General features: G+C 47.0%; 1 protein-coding gene and 1 long non-coding RNA gene across 2 annotated transcripts in view; one reads left to right on the forward strand and one right to left on the reverse strand.

Annotated features, from left to right (window-relative positions):
- Positions 1 to 2579: 2579 nt before the first annotated feature.
- Positions 2580 to 9940, reverse strand: LOC137469605 (uncharacterized). Its single transcript, XR_010996608.1, has 2 exons — positions 9775 to 9940; positions 2580 to 3116 (listed from the first exon to the last, which is right to left on the reverse strand). It is a non-coding gene; the product is annotated as an uncharacterized lncRNA (long non-coding RNA).
- Positions 9418 to 26443, forward strand: part of EXT1 (exostosin glycosyltransferase 1) — a 177408-nt gene continuing 160382 nt past the window's right edge. The window contains exon 1 of the mRNA XM_068182506.1: positions 9418 to 10700. Within this exon, the coding sequence (XP_068038607.1) occupies positions 9754 to 10700 (947 nt within the window). The 5' untranslated portion in view covers positions 9418 to 9753. The remainder of the gene's footprint in view (positions 10701 to 26443) is intronic.

The raw sequence follows: 26443 nt of genomic DNA on the forward strand, positions 1-26443 counted from the left end.
GGGAAGAGACTTCTGTTTCTTTTCTGATATCTAAACCTGAAAATAAGTAACTACTTGGTGAGGTAAGTACCCTCCAAACCCAGAGACTGGTACACAGGCCAGCCAGTGAAACCAGCAGTCACAGGGCTTCTTGCTCCCTTGGTGAACAGCAGCTTCCCAGCATTAGAAGGATGTCTGTGTGCCTTGAGCAAAGCTCACCCCCCACATGCACGGACTGTGGGCTGGTGGGGCCTGCTGGTCTCTGCTATCATTGATACACAAAGCCTGATACAGTCTGGTGCCCTGTGCGAGCTTAGCAAAGCCAGAGTAAGCACTGCTATTCCAATGGAAGCTGAAGAAGAAGTAAAAGCACAAGGCAGTGCCAGAGTCCAATACAGCACCATGTGAATTTAAAGAAATATGAAAGGGGGATAGAATTTGTTACCACTTTCCCTTGAATTTCCTATTTCTCTTCTTTTAAAATTGAATGTTGAGGAGATGTGTTAAGTTTGAGGGTCCTGCTGTAACCCCAACTGTAACTTGATGTGCATGGGGGAGGGAGGGGACAGAGGGAGAGGTTGGTGTGCTTTTCACGTGGGGAAAATAAGAGAATCCAGGGCAAAGTATTTCTGAGGTCTACTCAAGGCTCAGTGAAGAACCAAACACCACCTTCCTAACTGGTTTAAAGCCACATGAGCCAGCTGTGCACACCCTGAAGGGACCAAGGTCATGCCAGTAAATACAAGTGACTGCTAAAGGTTCCCTTTCTGCTCAATGAACCCAGGGGAGAGCTGACCTGAGCTGAGCTGAGCTGGGCTCAGCCCAGTGAAGCCAAGCCCAGTCCAAGGATTCTCCACTTCCCTGGATGATCTTGAGGAGCCTTCTTATTTCCTCAGCAGTTTCTTTGGGTTTATACTCACCACCTACCTATGGAAATGGGGATGGGGACTCACACCCACTTACTCTGTGCAGCAGAGCAGGCTGTGTGGAGAAGGATTACTTTCATCTTGGTGATTGTGTTTTACCTTTTGATGCCCTGGATGTTTATTCCTTTATCATGTATTAATTATTGGCATTCTCTAGGCTTCCTTCTGTCCTAATCTGATTTAAAACAGACATTTGCATTTGAAAAGTAGCTAACATGTATAGCAAATCCTTTCCCTTGGTTTGCTATTAATGCAGCCAGCTTTGATGTATTATATTAATGCTGTTTGCCAGGGGTGAAATCAGCACACCACCTATGGAGAGGCACTTCCTTGGTGAACCTACTGCTTTTACCCACAGGCAAAGCATCTACCTACCCTGGTGAAAAACCTGGGTGCTGACTGCAGCAGCATGGTCACACATCTGCTCCTCTCCCTGCTGCCTTCCACCTGGTTTTGGGAGGCTCAGAGGCTCTGCACTGTGCTCATGATGACCTAACCTGAGGACCTGCCACATCCATGGCAATGGAGGAAGCTAAATGCACGACAGGGCACCAAACCAGCAGCTGAGGGTTGTGCAGGGAATGAGGCAGCAAATGCAGGGGAATTCCTGGCCAGAAGAGGACTGGGTGAGGTCAGGATTTGCCTGATGGTCTTCCTGAGGGTTGTACACACTGAGGCTGAAATGCATGTATGCTTCAAAAATGATTCAACTTTTATGTAGCAATATCTCAGCCAGTGGAGGACTAAACTAAATCAATCCTCTGGTGAGTTCAGTACCAGTATTTCCTTCATTTCCTTTTTTTTAAATTTTTTTTTTTACTGTATCACTTATATGTAATGTAAGGCTTTTGGGAAATTGTCCTAACCCTGACTGATCTGTTTGAGCTGGTGCAAAGGGCATATGGAGCTGCTTCTGCAACCCCCTTAGGCTGGGTTAACTGGACTGGTGAGTGATGGGCGCAGGACAGGTGACCAAAGGAGCAGTGCCCAGCCTGCTCATGTGACAGTAGCAGAGGTGGCTCAAGTCACCACCCTGAATCCACCATGGCTGCTTGTGCAGGTTTTCCCTCCACTCTGCTGTGGTCTGACAGCCAAACTGCCTGGAGCAGCCTTTCCTCACCCTGCTCTGGCACGATATCCCAGATCTGCTGTGACTCCTAGAATGGGAGGGTTTGCTCACCTGGCTTCTGCTATCAGGGCTGGGTGAGAAGCTGTATTTTTGTGTGGCTGGGGAGGGGATGGGCTTTGGCAAGAAGCAGTGCCAAGCAGTAGGGTCTGGAAACCAGGCTCTCCCAGAACAGCATGTCTCATCATGGCATTAGTTGAATAGAAACAGCTCAAAGTAAACTTGCTTCTTCTTAAATGCTCACATAGAGATTTGCACCATGTTGACTTGGTTTGAAAAGCATTTTAGTTAAATTGCTACAACTTCTGCCTGTGGACAAAACTTAAAGAGTTTCCAGAGCTCATTTACCAAAGGGGTTGGAAAAGTTATTTCAAGTTAGCAGCCTACATTACAGTAGTAGTTATTTGAACAGGTGGGGACTGGGGGAAGTAGGGACATTAGCCAAATCATGAATCATAAGCTAATCAGATTGCCACCCATGTTTGCACCAAAAGAAAAGCCATGCACGAAAATACACACATCACCAGCTACAGAACTGACTCAGCAAGGACCCAAACTTTTTTTGGGGTTTATTGGGGTAAATGGTTAAACTTTGATTTGGTAGGGGCAGGAGCTCTCTCTGGAAGCCACCAGGGAGCCTGTCTCCCCTCTGACAACTCTGAGGATGTGGGACTATTTGTACTGTTTGCTCCCCACTGCATTTCTGCTCCATCCAAGCAGGAAGAAGTTTGGGGCCTTGCACTCTTTAACAAGGTCCTTTCTGCATGCCCTTGGATTTGAGGCTCTTTCCACAGATAAGCAGGAAAAGCAATTTCAGATATCCCAGGAGGGCACCTCAGGACATCCATAGCCTCTACCTCCTGCAGGGAAGATCTTCTCTCCGGTGCAGTAGGATGTATTTGGCTGTCCAGGAAGAAGTGGGTCACAGAGCTGTTTCTTGACCCATCCAAAACCCAGACAAAGGGCTGTGCAGAACCGTGCCATGGCCTAGCTATGCTGGGAAGCAAGGGCTGCAGCAGCTCTGCATTGGCTCTGCACTGGGGTGGGGGTTCATCTTCTCCTGGAGCACAGTCACTGAGAAGTCCCTAGGAAAAAAAAAAAGGATTTAGATTTAACTGGATTTAGAATAAAGTAAAATAAAACTACACTATTGAAACTCTGTTGATGTTAGTGAAATTCCTTGTGTCTTACACCAACGGGCAGAAAAATCAGATCTAAAGTGCTGAGGCTGCTGGCAGATACTTTCCTGTTTGTGTGTGCAGTCGAGAAAAGTGCTTGTTTGGTGCTGATTGCAGACTATGGAATAAGAGCAATTTCTCATCCCACCTCCACAGAAGCTATTTAAATTGTTCTACACCCACTTTGAAAGATGCTCAGTTAGAAAGGAGTAAATCTGGAAGTTATTACTCCTCAAAGAAAGAAACGCCAATAAACGGGCTCTGCTAAGGCTGCCAGTGCTCTGGGGATAGCAGCCGCCCAGGAGCCTTCCCTCGGCCAGGCTGCCTTTGCAGTGCACAGTTATTATTAGGCAGCCTGCAGAGCAAACACACGCTGCGGGAAAGAGCCCTGCGGCTCGTGTCTGAGGAGCCCTTGGAGCTGACCCTTTGTCCCACTGAGGCTCGGGGCCAAAGCCCAGCTGGCTACATGCAGGCTCCTCGCAGGCTGCATGAGCCCCCATGTGCTCTCCATCCAGCACAGGAGCGAAGGGAACAACCAGCAAAACCCAAGGACATGCCAGGAGAAGCAACAGGCAGAGCGCTAATTAAAAAAGCCCTTATGAAATACTGGGGACAGAATGGTGTCACATGCCGTCATTCAATGCCTCCCTTTCCCTTCCTTGCGGATTGCTGGCCACAAACTCACTCACAAAGTGAAAGTATTTGCCAGCTCCTTCCCAAAACTGGAGGTGGAGATTTAACCCATGGCACCTCTGCAGGGCTTCTGGTGGGATGCTGCCCACCAGCCAGCCGCTCTCCTGCATCCACTGCCCACATTCCCCTCTGCTAGACCTCCTGCCCGGCAGGACAATGAGGGGGGAGGCCCTTCCCCAGAGCAGTTGTTGGCCAAGTCCCTTTCTGGGGGATATGGAGGGAAAAGTTAAACTCAGGTGGGGAATTGGGCCAGCTCTGTGCAGGAAGAGCCAGGTGGGACCCAGGAACCTTGCTATTGGTCACCCCCAGGTCACCTTCAATCCTGGTCACACCTGAGAGCAGGCATTCAGGCAGTCCAGGAGCTTTCCCACCCCCATCACTTTAGATGTTCAAGGATTTAAGTTGTTTCCAAATTAGGTTGGACCCAAAGAGAGACTTTTATGAATTGATGCACTCAAAATAGTCACAGAGCACTAAATCCTCAAATGAATCTCATACAATGCTACTGTCAGAGCCAGCTGCTTGCATTCAGACCCTCAGCACTGCCATCCTGCTCTGTAACCAGCACAACAGGGCCCCGACCCTATAGCAAGTTTTAGGCAATGCCTTGTATGTCTCTGGCTTTTGCCCAGCAGACAGTCTGCTTTGAGATTAAGATCTTAATATTTATAAGCCTTTGGTTTTACTCTCTCTGTAATATCCTGGTAAATTAGGTGCCTGCACTGCTATCCCTCCAACTCACCTGAAAATCTCACCTTCTTAACGAAGGGCAGTTACATTTTTCCTTAAAAATAAACTAATTATAAAATCACTGTGATTTTCTCACATTTAAACAGCCAATTATTTCTGAGGACATGAGAAACTGAGAAACAGCTGTTGCAATGTTGAAGCTCAAACAATTACATCTCTGCTATTTTAATGGGTAAGAGCCAATACTTTTATTCTCATGTTATATTACCAAGACATTATAAGCAACCATAGCATTAATATTAATTTGTGGAGCAAAGATCACTTCAATTTGCCCCAATAAGGAATAATTTCAACAGAAAATTAGCATTCCACTAACAACTCTTTTGTGTTCCCTCCCTCCCTTTTTTTTCCCTCTTCCTTTGTTTTTTGATAAAGCACCACAACCCTGGGTAAGGGCAATTTGAAGGCACAGACAGTTTTTAAGGCAGCCTTAACTCTTTCCATATGGGGGAGTGGACTTCAAAAAATGCTTTCCAAAGTTTAACTTGGCATTGTTGACCACTAAATAAACGGAGAGCACTGACTTTGCCTCTCACCAGAAGGTGAACAAATATCAAATAGGAGTCAGCTCCTCTCTCACAGCCTTCAGGTGAAGACTTCTGCTCAAAGCGTTGCTCTTCAATCTGTGTATGATCACCCAAACCAAAGTGGCATCTGCAGGTACTTGGCATATGTAGAAATCAGGCTTATAAATACGGAGCCAAGCCTGGAGCTCCAGGCTGCTAGTTCTGCAAGGCTTTGCTTTAATCTTTGGAAATCCTTGTTGCACTTAGCCAGGGAAAAGCGTGTGTGCGGCACAAAGAATGGTGATTTGAGCTAAGCATGGAACAGAGTAACAATTTTTAATTGCACATGTGTCTGTCAACAAACCCTTTCAAACATCTTAGCTCCATTGTATTTTTATCCTTTTTCCCCTAGGATCATGACACACTTGACAGTGGTGATAAATCAGCTTTCATGCTGTTCTATTAGCCAGGAAAATATTATCAATCCCATTTAGCTGGAAATGTGAGACCCACAGGTAGTCTAATACAGTGATTACCCCAGGTAGCTACCTATAACAAGCCAGTCTCAGCAGGAGAGTCTCATTCCACCCCTCAGAGAGGATGCTCTCCTGGAAATTGTGGGGGTGATTTTAGGTCTCCTGCTAGGGCAAACACTTTAAGCACAGTGTTACCAGATCAAAAAAAAAAAAAAAAGAAAGGGGGGGGAGGGATAGGGACAGGTGAGAGAGAGTGATAGCACTTTCCTCTTATGTTTTGAGTGGATTTCAGTGCAAGAAGCAAGTTCCTATCTTCAGGTTTGGTACTCAACAACATCACAACTAACATGCATCCAAGTGTGTGAAGCAGTAGGAAATTTTTCACAATAAAAAGGTGGAAGTTACCTCCAGATTTAAATGACAGCTGAGCCAGGAACTCTGAGGAATTAATTTTGAAGGAATCTAAAGCTATAGCTGGACACCAAAGAGACCCAAAAATGAAGAGCCGACACTAATGTGCCTCTCTAAGAATTTGGCCCCAAGTGACTTGCCACAGATTGAGCAGGTGTTAGGTTACAAAGTCATAAATAGAAAACCAATTCCCTCTCCTGGCCTTTCATTTAAAGGCTTGGACAGATTCCCAGACAACTGTCAGCCACATGAAGATATAAATTATTTAGAAGAGTGCAAAGGGTAATGAACCAGGGTCAAAAGCCACCTGCAAACTTGCAGACCCTTAGAAGGCAGCATTGGACAGAGCAAACCTGGGGTTGGTTACTCATGTTCTTGCCACATGGATACACTGAAATACACTTTCACCACTGATTCTTCCTCATTTTCAGGCAGAATTTCTATTACACACTGGTTTCTGCTCCATCATCTACCTGCCAGGTGGCAGATGCAGGCAGAAAAAGGTAGGTTTCCTTTTCTGGAGTGCTCAGCCTCCAGTGCCTGCCCAGGCTGTGGATAACCCTCCAGCCAAAGAACTGAAGGCTGGCTGTGTGATTCCTGCCACGCTGCCCACAGGGCCTGAGCACCAGCAATGAAGTGGGCTGGACACAGGCTGATTTCAGTCCATGACATAGGAAAATTATAAACAGTGTGTGATGGCTAGTCTAGAAAGGTCTTCAAAAAGGCAACTGATCACCATAGCCACTCTCTCTCCAGTTACAGGCACACACATATCTCCTGGAGTAGGTTCTGCCTGGCACAATGGGATCCAGATCTCTCCAGAGCAATCAGACCATAACTCAGGAATCCTACAGATAAAACCTGCTAGTGGTGATCTGTAGAGCTTTATTTTTCTGTGGTCTAAAATGGCAACCTCATTGCCTTTTTCCAGATGCAAATATTTCAAACCTGAAGTATTCACTGGTGCTGTGAAGTTGGAAACAGTGTGGGTACCTCAAGTGCAGGGGAGCTCAGCTGGAAACCCAACAGCTTTCACTTCCCTCCTACACTTCCCTGTTACAGGGAGCAGCGCCATGGTACCACAGGCTCGCCAGCACCACATCCTCAAAATCTATTTGCAACAGTTACCTTCCTTGGCACAGGCAGCAAAGCTCACAGCCTTCCTTTTTTGTTTGAAACTGGTCCCCAGAGGCTTAATTTGCAGAGCAAATTTGCAGTAATGGGATTCCAGATTCCACATTCCTGTGCCTGACAGAAGGTGCCTCTGCAAGCTGCCTTGGTTCACCTTTCAAGAAGCTGACCTCTTTTTTCCTGAACAGCATCTCAGTTCTGGAATGTGAGCTGTGACAAATGTTTCAGAGAAGGCTACAGGGCTAACAAATAGATTAATATTTAATCACACTTCCCCACTATTGGGCCATTGTCCAAAATTTTTGACTCCTGTACCTAAATCTACACCAGCCACAAATATTACTTCGTTCTCAGAAACCGACTTTTTCTTTTTATTCCCAACTTCTTCCTGCAACAGTCCTCCCCACAGTCAAATTATTTTTGAAGGGAACTGTCTTCTCTTGGCTCCACACTTGGAGCCAAGTGTGGATTGGCCCACGTTTTTCTATCAGTAATGCACCCTTCCATAGTAAGCTCTCACCACATTTCCTGAAGAGACACTATCTTCACACACATTATGCATTTCTCCTCCTCCATGCAGCATCAGTTCAGGGAGAAGAGGAAAGAACACAACAGCAGCCTCAGCTCATTCTTGGGACATGCATGGAAGAGTGAAGGGGTAGGGAAGTTTTCGGCTGATAAAAGGTTTCTGTCCCTCAGGTGGTGTAAGACCCCTCTATATCTGGAAGCTGGAGAGGGGAATTGCAATGCAGGAAAGGCAAATCCGTTACACTTCCAATGTAGGATATGAGCAACAAGGAAAGCATGTTGGGACAGACTTTAGCATCAGATAGTTACTTGACATCCAGGGTCTTGTGCAAGCACCTTGAAGCCCATCCCAGGTAATTTCCCCACTATTATTTGCTGAGCTAGCAGGACTGAAACAGATCCATTCATTGGCGCTGCAATCATCCCTTCCAGCGCTGTGGGTGCCAAAGAAGTTGGGGCCCCCAGCTGTGTTCCTGTCATCCCCTCCAGCCTGGGTTCACCATACAGGCCATCCTGCCTGAGTGATCAGGGCTCTCCCAGAACACAGGCTGCTGGCGATGGAACTGAACGCCAAGGAGGGGATGAGGTTAAGCTCAAATACGTAGCTGCAGGGATGGCTGGGTGCTTAGGCAGCTCTCCACAGACTACTCGTTCATCAGCATCGTTTTGCTATCTGCCAGCCCCGAGGAGCGGCCTCAGTGGTGCGGTGGGCCTGCTCGAGGGGCTGCCGACCGCACCGCATCCCGGCCGGCGATGGCTGCGGCTCCGGGCGCCCCGGGCTGCGAGGGCAGCCCCCGCGCTGGCAACGGGGCCAGGGCGCCGCCTCTCCCGGCCGACCGCGCCGGGGAGAGAGGCCGCGACCACGGCCCCAGCCCGGCCCGCAGCACACAGACGGCTCGTTACCAAGCGCCTCGTTACTGGGGTTTTGGGTCTCACCCCGGTTTTGGGTCCGTTCCCTCGGGACCCCCCCAGCACAGCGGCGCCGCGCTCGGCAGGGGGCGGCAGCGGCGGCGCCGGCACGGCCGGGAGAGCCGGCTCGGGGCACCCTCGGCGGGGGGCTGAGGGCTGCACTGGCAGGGGGGCGGAGCGGGCAAGGGGCGAAAGCGCTCCCAGGGCGGGGCTCACTGGATGTCACCCCGCGGAGCAGCCCCGAGCGCCGCGGTCCGGACAGCGCCGGACGGGAACCCCCAGTGCCGCCCCAGCAGCGGCGCCCCCCGCCCGCCGGGTTATAAATGGGCGCGGCGGAAGCCCCGCCCCCCCGGACGTGACGCCCGCCAATGGCGGCGCGGGGTGCGCGGCGGGGTGAGGTCAGCGCGCGGGGCCGGGGCGGGGGCGGCGCGGGCCGGGTGCGGCGGGCGGGGGTCGCGGCCCCGGGCGGGCGGGGTGGGCGAGCGCGGCGCTCGGTGGCCGCTGCTGCCGCGGCCCGGGGGAGGCGGGGAAGGAAGGAGGGGCGAGCAAGAGAGGGAGGAGGAGAAAAAAGAGAGGGAGGAGGAGAAGGGGAGGGTCCTCGCCGCCGCTGCTCTGTCCTGGGGGCCATTCAGCGGGAGCGAGGCGAGGAGCGAGCGACGCCCGGGCCAGGCGTGGGGCGCCGGGCGATGCGGGGCTTCGTCAGGCTGCGGCGCGGCGGCCGCGGGCTGTGAGCCGGCGGGGCTGGGCCGGGCCGGGCTGGGCTGGGCTGGGCTGGCGGCGCGGGGCGGAGAGGGGTGGGCGGGAGCGTGGCGGAGCCGAGCGGCGGGAAGGCGGGAGCGGCGCTGCCCGGTGCCCGCCCCGCGCGGGGGGCCGGCCCTGAGTGCATGCGGGGCGCCCCGCCGGGCCGCCGCCGGGCCGCCGCCCGCCGCCCCTGAGACACCGGCGGCGAGAAAGTTGCGGCGGTCGCCCACATGCGCGGCCGCGGCCGGCGGCTTGGGGAACGGCGCCGAGCGGAGGTGGGCGAAGAGAGTTTGAAGCGCTCGCCGGCGGGAAGATGGCGGAGCGGAGCTGAGAGCGGCGCCCGGCGAGCTCGGGCTGCCCCCGCCTTCCTCCGCAGCCCCCCGGACCCCCGCCGGACACATGCAGGCCAAAAAACGCTACCTGACGCTGCTCTCTGCCGGCACCTGTCTTGCCCTGCTGCTCTACCTGGGAGGTGTGCGGCTGCGGGCGGCCCGGCACCCGCCGCCCGGTAGCCGGCATGGCCCGCGCCCCGGCGGCGCCGAGCGGCCCTGGCCCCGCTTCCCCGACGCCCTGCGGCCCTTCGCGCCCGCCGAGCGCCCGGGCCCCGAGGGCGGCGGGCGCGTCTCCCCCCGCCAGCGGCGGGACGCCAGCGCCGGCCTCTACCGCGGGCGCCGCTGCCGCATGGAGTCCTGCTTCGACTTCGCCCAGTGCCGGAAAAACGGCTTCAAGGTCTACGTGTACCCGCAGCAGAAGGGGGAGAAGATCGCTGAGAGCTACCAAAACGTCCTGGCCGCTATCGAGGGCTCCCGGTTCTACACCTCGGACCCCGGGCAGGCCTGCCTCTTCGTCCTCAGCCTGGACACGCTGGACCGAGACCAGCTCTCGCCCCAGTATGTGCACAACCTCCGCTCCAAGGTGCAGAGCCTCCACCTGTGGAACAACGGCAGAAACCACCTAATTTTTAATTTATACTCTGGTACCTGGCCCGACTACACTGAGGATGTGGGGTTCGACATTGGCCAGGCTATGCTGGCCAAAGCCAGCATCAGTACTGAAAACTTCAGACCCAACTTTGACGTTTCTATCCCGCTCTTTTCTAAGGATCATCCTAGGACAGGAGGGGAGAAGGGATTTTTGAGGTTTAACACCATCCCTCCTCTCAGGAAGTACATGTTGGTATTCAAGGGGAAAAGGTACCTGACGGGGATAGGGTCAGACACCAGGAATGCCTTATATCACGTCCATAACGGAGAGGATGTTGTCCTCCTGACCACCTGCAAGCATGGCAAAGACTGGCAAAAGCACAAGGATTCGCGCTGCGATCGAGACAACGCCGAATACGAAAAGTAAGTGAGCGGTGCCCCTTCCCCGTGCTCGTATCCTCAGGGCATGCCGGCGTGCCCTCCGCTGCAGGCGGCCCGGGCCGCCGGGCAGATATGAGCAGATGTGTGCCATTGCGCTGGCAGTGGCCAGAGGAAGGCATTCATCACTCCTTCGGGCGAGTCGGTGGCTTCTCGCGTCACCCGTGAGGCTGCCGGCTGGCTCCGTGCTGCCTTGGCCGGGGGAGCTGGCGGGGAGGCACTGAAGGGCGATGCGGTGTCCTGCAGCCGTTGCTTGCCCAGGGACTGGTGACCTGCACGCGCAGCCTGGTGGCTTTCCAAACCTTGCCAGCGGCGGAGATGCTGTTGGAGGATGCGCTGGCATTTGGCACTGCTTTTTGTGTCCCCAGCGCCTCTTAGGCCAGATGCCCTGTGCCTTCCCTCCCCTGAGACAAAGTTTGTACGAGTCCTCAGCTCTCTCCAGGTCGCATGTGAGCCAGGCTCCCGAATTGGGTTGGTTGCTGGGGGTGATGGCTGTGGTGCGCTCTACAAAAAGCACTGCCTGGTGTGTGACCTGTGTGTATCTCCACAGATAAGCCAGTAATTTGCCTTGCCGTGTTTTTCCTCTCAATTCAAAGCAGCACAGTGTCAGTGAAGGAAGGAGTGTTGGCTGTGTTTGTGTCCGGTGTATGAGTTTCTGGTTTTTATATGTCAGAGGATACACCAGTGATGCTATCCCAGTGTGTGCTTCTGTGAACGCCTGGTTGCTTGCCTTTCCTCGACTTTTATTTTTATTTGTTGGTAATGTCACTGAAGCCAGATTTTGTATCGCTGTACTGCTGCCCTTGTCTTCCAGTCTGCTTTTCAGGTTTGTATATATAGCTGCCGGGAAAATCGCTTCTGGGAATTACCTCCGGGACTGCGATGCTGACTAAGCCGTTTGCAGCTGATTAGTTTATTTAAATGCCGACCACCGCTATGTTTGCTGCGGAATAGGTGCCTGTATATGAAGTTTTTCACATGAGAGTATTTCCTGGGTGGCATGAATTACACACTGAATTAAAAGAGACTAGCCGTACACATCATAGCACTGCGTGATGTGCAGTGGAGCTGCACCCAGAGCAGCCAACGGCTGGAGGGTTTTGTGGTGCACAGGGGAATGTGGGTGGAAAAATACTTCTGGAGAGCATTTGGGAAGAAACTACGTTGGCATTAATACTGGTGAAAATTTCCGACTGGCTGGCTGTTTCTACACCGAAACTGTCCCCGGGGGTTGGGAAGAGACCGGGAAGGTCAGCATTGCAAAGTCGAGAAGCCTGTGTGAACTGCCTGGGTGAACTCTGCTCACCTTTTGGTTACTGTAATTCTGCTGCAGAGGGGAGGAAAGAGCAGTGCCAATACTCAGTGGGCTTTTAATCCCATTCATTTTCAGAAAACTGATGGGCTAGTGGTGAAATAATGCACATGTGGAAGTGATACAGCATCAGTGCCGGATGATCAGTAGAGATACTAAGCTAAGCTCATGTTATCTGTCACCTGGGAGTCCCCACGGCTTGTGATCTCCTTGAGGGAATATATGCTTTTGGAAAGAAGGGAGACCTGACAACTGCAGCCTTTCAGGGTGCATTGTTTATTTGGTTTTAGATCAGAGCAATTGGAGCTAATTTACAGATGGGAAAAATCCTGGTTATTTGCTGTATACTACAGTGTGTGTGCTGTCAAATTGCCATAAAGCTAAATATACCTGCCTGTGGCTTCACATGAGTCCAGTTTTTTTACAGCTATGCCATTTGGTCTAATAAATGATAGACCACTCCCTGTAAGTTCTGCTCCCCCTAAAGTATCTTTGCCACTTATTGTGGTGAGATTTGTATATAGCAACCCTCAGGGGGTACGATAGCATGTACCCAGCTGTACCCACTATGCTGTGCTAGTCATAAAAAAAGCATACTTGCCGCTAGGATGCAGCTGTATCTGGGGTGGGGGGCTTCAACATTTGTTGCAATGCTGCTGTTAAAAGACAGGAACTAAAAACTGATGCTGTCAAGAAAATAAGATTACTCTAAGAACTGAGGCAAGCTCAGTCTGTGGTTAAGCTGCTGAGGTGAAGGGGTTTGCTCTAGTGAACAGCTGCAGATGCTGCAACTCTTGGACCCCACATCTTACTGGAGCAAGGGCACCTGGCAGTGTGTGCTGCTGCCCCTTCTCACTTGTGCCTCGGTGCGGATGCACAGCCAAGTGTGCCATCTGCTGCTCTCCCAGCACCATGTCCTGCCAGGGCCTGTGTCTTCTGGCTCCTCTGTGCCTGTAGGGACCATGCCTGGTGCTCCAGTCCCTTTATAAAATCTGCTAGGGTCACATCCCCAAGGTAGCATGACACAGCTGTCCAGTTGAAATGCTTCTGTGCTGATGTGTAAGTCAGCTGTGAAAGCTATAGAAGGAACTCCATTTTTCATCCCATGTAAAGCAGTATCCGATCATCAGTGAGGCTGTAGTGCTTCACTGTGTAGACACTAAAGAAGTGTCTCTAAATACATCTGGGCCTTGAAAACTGCACATCGAGTGGCTCTTGTGAGGCATTTGGGGCTTGGATTTAACAATGCATCTTCAAGGTTTTAATCAAAAAGAAGGAAAAACATACTCTCCAGGATACGTCTATTGGCATATATTGGGATTGGGAGTTGCATATTGTGCTTTTCTGTACTGATTTTCCTATCCTCTGCTGTGATATTTACACCACTTCATGTGAAAGACAGTAGTGTAGGTGCCCTGGCCATGGAGAGCTGGCTTTGAGATAGCAGTGCTTGCCAGGGTGATGTATGAATGGTTTGGTCTAGGTTAGAGGCCTTGCCAAGCCAGGTGAATTAGGTGACCAGAATTTAAAATGTGCTAACCTTGTGTTAGCAGGGTAGTGGTGTTATGATGTGTTGGGCGTGGGGATCACAAGTTACTTGTTATGGGGTTTCATCTAGGGTTTAACATCTGGTGTTGGGTTCACATGAGGTCCACCTGTCTGCTGGATGTGGTGTTTCCTCTCTCGGAGATTCAAAAAGCCAAGAAGAGTGACTTCCTGACCTCTGGAAAAATGGGTAGAGTGTCTTTCTTTGTTTGGGGAAAGCATGGATGGGCATGTGTGTATTTGACTGTCTGTGAATTGTATTGAAAGATCCATCTGTATGTCACAGCTAATTAATTTGCATCCTAGTTACGCATCTCAGCAGATAAAGCTGAGGCAGACTAAAATGAATTACATTATCATGATTAGACTGCTAGCAAACAGGATATAAAAGAAAACAAAGAAAACCTCTGGTTTTCTTTACAGTGTCCTTGGTTGTCAGAGGTGGCCTTTGTCACCGTGCACTAGGGCAGCTGGGCTTTCTGAATTCCTCCACAATAAGATTTCAGCCTTAAGCTTTCTATTTCACAAAGGGTTAAGGGAATAAAAGCTGCTGCTGCTGAAGTTTGAAGACAGCCTCTTAAATATTTAATGACAGTCTAAATATATACATATGTACAATGTGTTTTAAACAAAGGCAGAATTCATATACAGGCTTAACTGGTTCCAAATAATTACTTTTTGGAAGGTAATATAAATGACTGTGGATACCAAAAGAAATGGAGGAATGTGATGTTCTAGTAAAGCCAGATGCAGAGAAGAGGTTTGCACCAAAATGAGAATCTTTCTAGGAAAATAAAATAATGTCTGTGGTATATCCCCTGACCTGCAGCAACCCTACCCTCAGAAGATGGAGAGGGTAGAGGTAATAGTATCAAAAAACATACATAAAAAACAAAAGCTCATTCAAGGAGACTTTTTCCTCATCCATCTAAAGTAAATGATGAGAATGAAGCAAAAGGGAAAAAAAAAGAAATGAGTAGAATGGAGGAGGAAAAGTAAGAAAAAAACGTATTTTTGGCGAAAAGCGAGCTATGGCGGAGGACAAATAGCATAATGAGGTGTTCTTTATAGACCAGGGTTTTTGACTGGTCAGTGCTCAAAAAGCCTGTGTGATCATGAGTGACCTGAGAAAAGGACGTAAAACATGCAGGACCTCATGAGTGGGACTTGTTCTGCTGGAGGAGGTTGGAGGCATGTGATAGTGGAGGAGGAGCCTATGGAAGAAGCTGCTCACAGATCTACCTGGGGCTGCTGAGTGCTGGCAGAAGGGGAGAGCAGCGGCACCTTGCATGCTTACACCGGGAGACATCTCTGCAGAGCACGCAGTAGCACTAGGCAGGGTGCTACAGGAGGATATATCCAACTGAACATTTTCATTGATGCCTGGTACCCGGTAGGTTTACCGGGTGTGCACTCTACTGGTGGAACATGTGCCAATCACAGCTGAGCCGCCCACCCTTGAAAATCGTGAGTAATGGTCGCAGTCATGCAATAGGCACGGAATGGGAAGAAAAGCAGGTTTTAGTTTTGCTTCCTTCCCACTAGGAATAAAATACGCATACTGAAAAAAAAGAAGTGGTAGAAGTACACACAAGGGATGACTGCCACTCAGCAGACTGGCATGAGAATGTGAAGTAAGGCTTAGGCTTGCCCATCCAACATGTGATGATAATGTGGGCACTCCGTATGCGTGTATGTGCACGTTTCAAACAAAGGTGAAATTCTTGTATTTGTAATATACTGAGCTTCCGTGTATTGTACTAAAATACAAATGTAAATGCCACACTTAATCACTCAGTGGATTATTTTTTGAATTCTCTAAAAGCCTTCACAAGTCAGCTCATTTGCAGCTATTTAGGACAGGTCTGAGAAATCACCCAGGTTCCAGTTGGCTGTTGTTCAGGACATCTGAAATGAGATGGGAACCAGTCAGTGCATCTTGTATATCACCAGGCTGTTTTGGGAGCTTGGATAAAACTCAGAAACTGCTGAGAGTGCTTAGGCATTTTCCCAGAGTAACTTGGCTCCTACGGAGACCTGTCCCCACCAGACTACTTTTTAATATTGATTTTTGAAAAACTGGAAATTTGCCCGGTCTACAATACATTTATCCAAAATGAAGTAAACAGGTAAATAATAAAGCCTTATTGGATGTCTGGGAATATAGGACTTGCTCTATTGTGTTTTTCCTATTGCTCTCTGTGTAGTTCAGAGTGTCCTTTTGTGCCTGTTGATGCTGATTTAATGGAAGTAGGGTCCTGAGGGGTGGGAGCTTCCAGAGGCTCCAGGCTGATGCCCTGGCAGGAGCTGGGAGCAGCGGGGACAGGGGCATCCTTGAGCTCACAGCCAGCGGTGCAATCCTCAGCCTGGCGTTTGCACCAGGCTCTTCCCTCTCGGTGGAGGTGTGGGAGTGGGTGGATCCATGTGCACGATGGTGTTCCCGTGCGAGCAGTGCTGGGCACTGCCGCGTGTGTGGCCAGGTGTGTAGGGTCAGGCACTGGCAGAGGAGCCCACCCTGCCCACGGGCCTTAAACCAGGCGCCCTCCTAACCTCAAGTAATTAAGTTTTCTTGTGGGGTGAGTTATTATTATAATTGGTTGCCCCAGGCCTTTCTGTGTCTTTCTATGAAGCATCTCATAAGAGGCTGTGTGACAAAGCATTACAATAGATGGGTGATCTGGACTGCAGCAGATGTTTTCTGCATGCAGAATGTATGTGAACATAGCTTTCACAGCTTGAGGGGCTCTGCTTTTATTTTTCCTGCCTAGGAAAATTGATCTAGGATAGTTTATTAATAAATACTCATCATTGAAGAGACATTGCTGATACAACAAAATTCAAAGAAAAAAATTATCTGAGTCATCATTTTAAGTAGAATTAATCTGGAAACAAGTAGTTTCAAGGGCTTTTTGAACCCAGATCAGAACTGAGCTGAGAGTAACAGTTCTAGCTACTTATTCTGGCAAGAGAAAGTCCTCTTGTGCCTCCAGTGAGGTGGCCTCAACAAGAAGGTTCTCAGAGCATCCCTTGGTGTTCCTGCCTTCTTACCCTCCCTGGCTGGGTATTTCACAAGGCAAAGTCTGACTTCCGCAGGACATTTTGTAGTGGCCTAAAGTAAACTTCACTGAAACTGCTCCTAAGAGAGAGAGGTGGCTGAATGTAGGATTCTCTTGCGGGTTCTGTGCAGGTGCCTGCTGCTCCCTGCTGCACTGAGGGTGTTCTCAGCTGTGGGCCTCTTTGCATCCGTGCATCTGAGAAGTAGTCCATCTTGCTGGGAGAAATGGGATTGAACAAGAGGAGTTCTGGCTCGAGACAAACCCAGTTGAAAAAGACTACTGGTCTGACTGCAGGAGATAATCCTTTTGCCCCACATATAGTCCTGGAACAGCTCACTGGAAAGTAAACCAGCAGCTGCTTGCGGGAGAGGGAAGTAGATGAAACTGGTCTGCACGAAGCGCTTATTTACTCAACAGATGTGAGTCAAGAGAATGTGCTGTAATCTGATGATTTCTGGAGTATTATCTGTGATTGTTTTCCTTTTCTCTCTGAAGGGTTTCTTTCAGAAAATCCACAGAGTTTTGTGGTCTTAGGTAAACAAACTGTTTTGCTAACCAGAGAAGAATAATTGGTAGGTACATGGATAACTGTCTGGCCTGTGAATGGAGTTGAATGCTATGTTCTGAATTGCTAAGGTGACTGGCTTCTCATGGACTTAACTATATCTAGATCATGATGCAGGATTTATACTCTTGTCTCAAGTCGTATGGATATTAGTTTAACCTGTGAGAATGTGGGAATATAACTTCAGGTTATATTTAAGATTCTACACCTTTCCACATTGCTAAGTATTTGGGACATATAGGTTTTGAAACCTCATGGTTTACACTAAGCAATAGATTTGTTCTTCCTGTGTTCATCCAGCTATGCTGTGCTTTTATGTGAGGCTTTGTGTTGCTCTTTTTCAATCCAAATTTCAGGAGGAAACAGGACATATATCATCACTGTTTTGCCCTTAATTTAGGAGCATCCACAGTCAACTGTAGGGACCATTGCTGCTACGTAATGCTGATACAACTCATGCCCACATCTCTAGAGAAGGCAGGGAGGGAGGGAGGTGTGGCAGGAGGTGCCTGCGACACCAAGAGTGCACAGGAGCAATTAAAGATCCTAGCCAGAGAATGGTGGGAGTCCTTTCTTCCACTTATATAACAAATTATAATTTGTAACAATTGACAACTGTGCATGGGCAGAAACTATCCTATAATTGTGGCACGGGTGCCACATAGCCTGGGAGGGTGTTTGAAGGCCAAGAGGTGAGAGATCAGCATACTGCTGTGGTGGATGAGAAACTAGTTTAAGAAATTAATTCCAAATGAGAATGAAAGAGAAGGGGGAAGTAGTGTTGTACAGGCCCTATCTCAGCAAAATGTTGTGTCTTAACTGCTTTTCTGGGAGAAAACTGGTATGAGTGGTACCAGGCTGATGGTTTTCCAAGTGCAATCTTACTTCCTAAAATTTCTTAGAACAAGAAAGCATAGCTGTAAGCTAGTCAGGAGGGTTAGGCCTACTCAACAACAGGAGAAAGAAGAGGCCGTTTGCTTTAAACATTTTGTGTTTCTGCACTTGTCTCTCCCACCAACTCTTGCTGAGATTTAGCTTCAGTTTTTCGGGTGGTTCAGTGCTGTCTCCTTGGCCAGGATGCTAAATGGGTGTTCTCTGAAACGTGGTAGGGGTGGGATGTTTGTGTTATCTCAGTCAGTCTCCCATTTCATACTCCAGTGAGACAGACTTCTCAACCCTCCTGCAGTCCCTGGGAGAAGTGAGGTGCTGGCAGGGCTTCGCAGGAGCTCCTGCCTTCTGCCTGGATGTCTCAAGACTGCAGTCCGACCATCAGGATTGCCACTGGCAACCATGCTTACATTTCCATATGCTTTTAAAATGGCAAGGAGTCTTTGCTTTTCCTAAGCATTTTGGAGGTTTACTTTACTGCTTTATAATGTTTAAAGCCTGTGTAAAACTGAAATACTACTAATTTATGTTTTCTGTATTCACTTCTCAGGAAGCATCAGTGAGCCTAGGTTTAAAATGATTTTCCAATAAAAGGTGACAGTTGTCAGAAGCAGTATAAAACAGCTCTTCTCTGTGTGTCTGGTGAGGACAAATAGCCTCTAAAGCTTTTTTGGGGTTTTACTTGTCCTGGGTGAGGACATGTTTTGTATATGAACCTTTTAACTCTCCTTGCTTCACTCACCTTCTACTGAAGACCACTGCTTTACCAGGCACTGAAGTGCTGTCGTTCCTGATCATTCCTCCAAGGGCTCCTGTGGTGCAGTTAGCAAATTCAGTAAAGCTTCTGTAAGTTGACTTATTTCACCATGATGGTTTCTAGTCCAGAAATACTTGAGAACAAAATAATTCCTGGGTTCCTAAGTGAATTTCCCGTTTATTCACTTTTTCCCCCTCTAATATCCTCTTTGTGTTTATGAATGAAACTGAATTAGGGCTAATTTAGTTGATTGGCTGCAAAACAAAAGTATTGAATGCTAAGAATGGGAAATGAGAAGGCCTTTCTGAAATGTAACTTCTTTGCATAATTATAATAGATTATAATTATACATTTGGGTGTTTAGCAGTGGATTTGCTGTAAACATGGTTGTGGGAAATCTCTTGTCACTCACTTGTGTCGGTTCGAGTCCCAGTGCGGTCCCGTCGATGGCTGTACCAGCATCTCTAACATCATTTTCTCTTTGGGCAGGACGATGTGCCACAGAGAATGCAATCTCCAGTTCCTGTCCCAGCTCCTCCTACAAAATTACAGCTGGTCAATATGGCCATGTCAGACTGTTGACACAAATCAATAAGATCAATCATTCTTCAGCTCCTAAACAAAATTGAGAGCGTGATGCTTAGGGCCAGCGCGTAGCAGTAAATTCCTAAAGGAAAATTGCATACTGTAGTGTTTGCTGAGTGTATCCGTGGGGGATCCTGTCCCGTTAATAATTAGTTCTCTGAGGCTGTAAAAAGGAGCATGGTATAAATAGTTTGTTATAACAGCAGTGTGTGTTATGACCCCTGCAGCCTTCAGGCTGATGGAGAACGTCACCTGACCAACAGCAATGTGGGAGACAGGGACAGTGTTTGGGTAGGAATCCTGTTTTTCTTCATTCTCCTAGAAGATCTTGACTTCTGATACTGGTTTTTTTTAACTGGCAAATAATTGCAGACATTTTATCACAATTCTGGAATTCCTGATGCAGTCAGGTAGTTCAGTGTGTTACTATCAGAAAGCCCATCAGAATCGTAGTTTTTGTAGTCAAGAATAAATTCAGAGGCTGCTTCTAAAAATCAGAATCTTTTTCTGAAGGGAAGGACAAATTTTTGTTGTAATGTCTGAATTTATATCTCTGAAGGCTTGTTTTGGTGTGTCTGCTCATAGACTCAATCAGCTGCTTCAGGAAGATAAACACATGAATGTTTATTCTTACGAGTTTGCCACCAACCATTGTGCAGGGTGCTAGCAGATTTTTCTTTTAATTAAATGTAATTTATCTAATTCTAATGGGAAACATAATTATAGGATTTATTTTTTAATACTGTGATTTCAGAATTATTTTATAAAGAATAGTAACACTTCCTCCTTAAAGGTGGTTTAAAAATCAGCAAACAAAATAGAAAAAAACGGAAGTACACTTTGCTAAAAGTAATAAATCTGAGACAAGATGCAAAAAAAAAAAAGCATCTTAAATGTTGGAGCTGCAATAAAGCTGAAAATTAATGATCAGTAGGTTGCTGCTGCAAGAGAGAGTGAATGCATTATGGATTTGAGGAGACGCCTATAGCTTATTAAATGCCAGCAAATTTTTGCATGAGCAGTAGAAAACCCTGATCAGGAACTGTAAAATGGTGTGAACTGCAGCTGGAAGATCCAGTGCCACAGAGGATGTGTGCACCATGTGTATGGTTGCAACATAAGAAAGTGCTTTGCAGGATCATGGTCTAAAGTTGCACGCTAAGCTCCTTTAGTTTCTGATCGGAGGGATTTAAATGTTTCAGTAAGGCATGACTGTAGTCGCAGGAAGGGATTTATCATACTTTACCTAAGGAGGTGTGTATAACAATTTAAAATAATTTAAAACAAATAACATCCCTTCACCCATACACCCTTACACTTTTTTTTTCTCTAAACCCAAAAGCTAAGACTACTGCTTGAATTGTAATGGAATAATATATCAAGTGAGTGATCACATCAGGCATGGACACTTACCAAATCACAGCGAGATAACTGTGAATAACTCTCTAGTTTCAACAATTTGCATGGCCATTAACAATTGATGGGTTTCCCTTAGAACCGCATTATCTATGGCAGCAGGATCTATTCCTGTGCACTGCTCCTGCATACTAAGTGCCAGACAAATTCTCAAAACTGAGGATAATAAAAAATCTGATAGCAGCAAGGTGAATGAAGCAGGTAGGAATTTCAAGGCGACATTTTTTGAAGATAGGGAAATATTTCAGGCAGTCCTGCATTTTTGTAACTGTTGTTCATCTCCTTTCCCTGCCTACTTCTTTTACTACAGCTATGCAAGTTTTAATTCAGGCTGGTGTTAGGTTTCTCTTCACTGCTTTGCATCACTTCAGGCTTGATTGTCAGTCTGGCCTGTGGATCAGTTAAAGTGAGATTTTAAAATACTTTTTGTTACAGTTTTGTGTTGGACAGTTGTCTTCAGAAGCTTTTATGCATATTTGACAAAAGAGAAAATTGGCGCTGAATTTAGCTGTCCCAGATTGTTGGGTGGCTCTTTCATGGGAGTGATTTCAAGCAGGTGCTAAAGATGTGCTTTCCTTATTATAGAATCATGCCACCGTTTTAATAAGTGTGCAACCCATCCCTTATTTCTAGTGCTTTCATCTCTGCCTGACAGCATGTCAGTTCTTTCCAGATTCCTCTACCAAGCTGACTTTTCCAGCCCCAAATCTCTCTTTATTTCTCTTTCTCACCCTCTTCCCTCTCCCCCTTTCTTCTCACGGCAGTGTTGTTGTGGCAAGATGAAAGCAGCTGAGTGAAGCGGTGGCGGGGAAAGCTCGGGTAATCAAAGCACACAGGCGGCTGGAGCAGTGGGAAGGCAGGTGGGTGACACATCAAAGTCAGGGGTACGTGTGCTTGCTGCTCTCACCTCTCCTTGTAAATGACCCCCCCGCCATAAACAGAGTTCCCGGGGTTAATTTGTGAGTTCATGCGCACACAAATGCAATTACTTTTCTACGGCCTTCCCAAAATTTACTTGCAGAGGCCAGCAATAAAATCTTACCTTTGTTCCTTGGAATATGGCTTTTGCAGATGTGGTGTGCAAGGGGGCAAGTACCTAAGTTGGTACTACTCATAGCAGGAGGTTGGTTGTTCACCTTCAGCTGAGGGTAGCCCGTCACCTTATTGTCCCATCTGCCTGTCAGTGTTGTTTCAGTGTTGCTGGAGGCAGGATGAGAGCTGGAAGGTCTGAGCAGTGTCTGGTTGTCCCCAGCTGGGCCTTGCATGGTCAGAGACCCTGAGAACCTGTTGTTAAGGGACCTCTTGGCTGGGGCAGGGAGCACCCCTCACTTGGCCAAACATGGATGCTGCTTCCTGAGCTCTGCGCCCAATGTGGAGGCTTTAGGTCCCCTCAGCTCAGTAGAAGCCCCAAATTCCCACTCATCTCTAAACTGTGTGCATGTCTCTTGACATGGAGCTGTGGGGTTGGGTATTTTCTCAGCTGTTGCCTCTGCTCGGATCCTCCTTTGTCTTAGCTGTGGAGCTTGGCAGTTGAGCACCCCAAGGTCTGGGTCTATTCTTGCTCTGTGTTTGTGCAGGGGAACCTGGTCCTTGTCTTAACTGTTTGCGCTGAAGTTGTCAAAAAATCATTGCCATTAATTGACAGGACTCTTCCTCACTGCCTGCTGATGCCTGTTTCAGTTGCTGTTGCTGAGAACCAAAATAACCAGGGTGCTTGTCTCTTTACTTTCTGTATCACAGCATTAGTGAATTGCAGTGAAAACAGGTTTTCATCTTTTTTTATTAGCTATTTCTGATGACCTGTAATAATAACCCTTTTTAGCAAAAAGTTTATTACGCTTTCATTTTTAATGAAAATTCTTTATAACACAATTCATAGTAAAATAATTCACTGTGTGTGAATTATTGTGTTGTTATTACAGTGCATGTGTGTTGTTTGGGTCTAAAAATGGTGATTTAAGAATTTAGAGATAGTGGTATGATCCCTGGGTGCCCTGTTGGTTGTAGTCACTGGTTATAGCAATAGTTGTTACTTTAACTTTGGTCTCAGGGTAGCCATGTTTCACAATAATCATTGCACTGATTACTGTAATTGCAGCTTGTGGTGCCTGGTTTATTAGTTATCTGACTGGGCCAATAAAGTATGGAATTTAATGAATATTTGTAAACAAACTTGATTAAGAAGTAGGTTGAGGATATGCACTAGTGGAGGGTAATAGAAGAGACCCATCCTCAGCTTTGATAAATAGAACAGATGGAAACCTGAAAATGAGCAGCAAAGCATGGAAACCATCCCACTGCTGTTTACCTTGCGTTTATTGCTGCACCACGTCTTAAAAAATCTCTCCTTAAAAAAAACAATGAAAGCTGACTCCTCACTGCAGTGTGATCCTGTGTACACAATTTCAGTCTCCTCTGCAGAACTTTAAAGTATTATCAGACATGATGTTGAAAACTGGATTTACAATGTAGGGCTGGTATCAGCCTTAAGTAAAGAAGTGTCTATTGTCACCCCATGATTGAATCATAATGCACTTAAAATGAAAAAGGAAACCACCATTGAAAATGGGAAATAGATTTCCTACTGGTGCCTCTGGGGAGGTGGATGGCTGACATCTGGTTGTTGCTGGAAAGCTGGCTGTGTTTTACTGTCCTTCAGGAACTGCTTCCCATTTTTGCTGGTTATTGGCTCTGGTTGTGTCCACATGTTTCAGATGCATGTCCTTCATCTCAGGTATAGAGGCCTGTCCTGCACCCTCTGTCAGGCCATTTGGGAGTGTTTTATATGAGTCTGGCAACTTAACAGTAGAAGGGTATGTCAGGTTTTGGATGGTTGCTTTAAGTTTGCCAGAAATCCCTTTACACGTTCTTACCTTCTCTCTTCTCTTTCTCCATCTTTATTCAATCTTTAAGAACTTGACTTTTATTTGCAGGTTTTCCTGACTGAGTGCATGGGTGTCTCTAACAAAAGTAGCATTAAATCCTGTTTACTTCACCTCTCCTTTTTTTTAAATTTTTGTTTTGTTTGTTTTTTTTTTTTTTTGGTTTTTTTTTGTTTTGTTTTAAGCTTTTGGTTATCTGCAAAGTTTGGCATTAATGTATATGCATTGAAGGGAAATGTGTAAGGAGCCTTGAGTCAGAGAGCTCCATCCCTGAGCAATAGGCTGGTGAGTGGCTGCCCCTGCTGCAGGAGCTTGGAGGGGAGGGCGTTTTCCAGCAGCTACAGTTCATCCATTTGCTTCCTACCTGCTGGTTTCCAACAGTATTAATTTTTATGCATTTATTGTATTTAATTAAAAGCAGGGCTGCTTACAGCAATGCTTGCGGAGATTCTGCCTCTCCACCAAATGCAACAAATAGGCATCTGGTATTTGTTTTGTATAACACAATCCTCATAAAATGAAAAGTAATAAAACATAATTATCTGTAAAGGCTTGTTTTATAAGCCTAGGAATGAGCTTGTTCCTGCCTTGTTTTTGTCTAGTTGTAAGATGGTTTTAGCCCCTCTACAGATTAACAGAGAATCAGTTATTACAGTTTTAAACCCTCGTGTGTAAAGGTAGAAGGTGGTGTGAATGCATGCATGGGATAGCACTACTGGATCTCTAGAGGTGAGAATGGTCTTTCTGTTGTTTTTAGAAGTTTTTCCCTTGCAAACAATGGGTTTTGTTTGAAAGCTTTGGTAAAGTAAGAGGGAGGAAAATCTGTGGGCTACATGAACTATTCAGTATTTCTGAGCTATAGGCCTTAAAGTTGGGTTTGAGCCCATTCTGCACACAGCTCATCCTTGGCAGTGTGAAGGACAAGTGTCATGGGTCTGTGCTCATGCTTGGATGTGTGTAGGATTCCTTGATTTGGCCCTCACTACATTACTGAACAGACTTTAACTGCTGTATATCTTCATTTCTCAGAGTATTGCTGGCTTGATCCACCTCCAGCGGTCGTCAGGATTCCCTGCTCAGGATTCAGCAGTTTTGAAGAGCTAATTATACTCATTTCACCTTAGATTTGCTGCTTGCTGTTTGTTTGTAGGCAGCTATGCCATTTTGCTTGCCTTTGGCTTGCAGTGACCCTGCAAAGTCCTACCTGCTACCACATGCTAGAAGTATGTTTTTCTGGAAAAAAGTGAAACCAGATCATCTAAACCGATTCGATAGTAAGGTGAGACATGCAAGTGGCTTATGATTGTCTAAAGATGAAGTGTGAAAACCAAATCCTTTTAGAAAACTCACATTCTGAACTTAGTACTTTTTTATTTTTCTTTAAATTAATCGTAAGCAAGAATCCACTTTTTTGTAATGAAAGCTGTGGGGCTGCAAACCACCTTCAACTTCAGCAAGCTTTGGAATATGTTTGCTTTGGTCCTGTTCTTTGCTCAATTAATTAAAGTGATAGAAGAGAGCTTCACTCAGCTTTTATGTGAATTGTAGCCTTCTCAAAACCAGATATGACTTAGGTATTGCTTTTTCTCTGCAAGACAAGCCTTGTAATTTTGAATCTTTATGAGTGGCTGCTTTTGTTCTGCAAGTCTCAGAAACAATGGGGTTGGGAGCATATAACAAATTGCCAAATGATGGCACTTTGGAGAGAAAAATCATCTTCAAGTGCCTCATTCCTTGCATCTTTCATTCTTCAGAGGCTGCCTTGTTGCAGCCCCGGGTGTAGAGACCCACTACTAGGGCAAGAAGATGCTCCCCCAGCAAGTCTTGCTTTCTAGGTGGCAGCAGTGCCTGGGCATGGCCATGTGCTGAGCTGCTGCTGCACTGTATTGAAGTAATTTCCTTTAAAAACATTTTCCTTGAAATACACTTTATATTCATCATATCTGCGGATACTGGTGTAATCTGCTCATTGCTGACTTCAGTTGTTAACAACACTGCTGTGGCTGCTCTGGGTCCTCAGCCAGAGCACGGCCAGCAGCAGCAGGGGAGGTGTTAGGGGGCTCCCGGCTGCCTTATGTGGTGTTGCTTTCCATGGCCAGAAGTCTTTGATCTATTCAAACAGAAGCCTGAGAAGTGGGGGATGGATGCCACATTGCAGGCTGATGTGTAAATGCATCCTTTTGCACCAAGGTCTCATTTAACCTATAATCTAAATGTGCCATGTCCGGCTAAATGTGCCACGCAGGGACCGGCTACAAATCAAATGGTCTGAGATGTTTGTCATCCCCACACAGTATATAATGTTCCATTTACTTTTTCATGCAAGATCTGGAATTCAGTTGTTGTATTTTCTATCTATTTCTTATTGCTCCACTTAGGTGTAGAGTAGGGAGAAATCTCCCTGGAAAGTTTACTGGTCCTTCATTCATTAATGTCTCCAGAATGTTCTGAGACCAGTGTTGCTTTGCATTCACAATAACAGAATTGAATTTAAAAGTTTGGATGCCTTCTGATTCAGACTTCTTATTTCTCAGGAATAATTTGGTTTCACTTTACTAGTGCAAATGAAGTGAAGCCTTTAGCTTCAGTCCTGCTATCAGTGTGGCATGGACTCATTATTTGTTCTCTTACCCATTGTGTGCAGAGTGATCGCTTTTGGCACATTTTCTTTTAAATGCAACGTAAAGTGAAAAGTGAAATCCTGTTATTTACACACATCCTG

This window comes from Anomalospiza imberbis, chromosome 1, assembly GCF_031753505.1.
Source record: "Anomalospiza imberbis isolate Cuckoo-Finch-1a 21T00152 chromosome 1, ASM3175350v1, whole genome shotgun sequence".
Lineage (NCBI taxonomy): Eukaryota > Metazoa > Chordata > Aves > Passeriformes > Viduidae > Anomalospiza > Anomalospiza imberbis.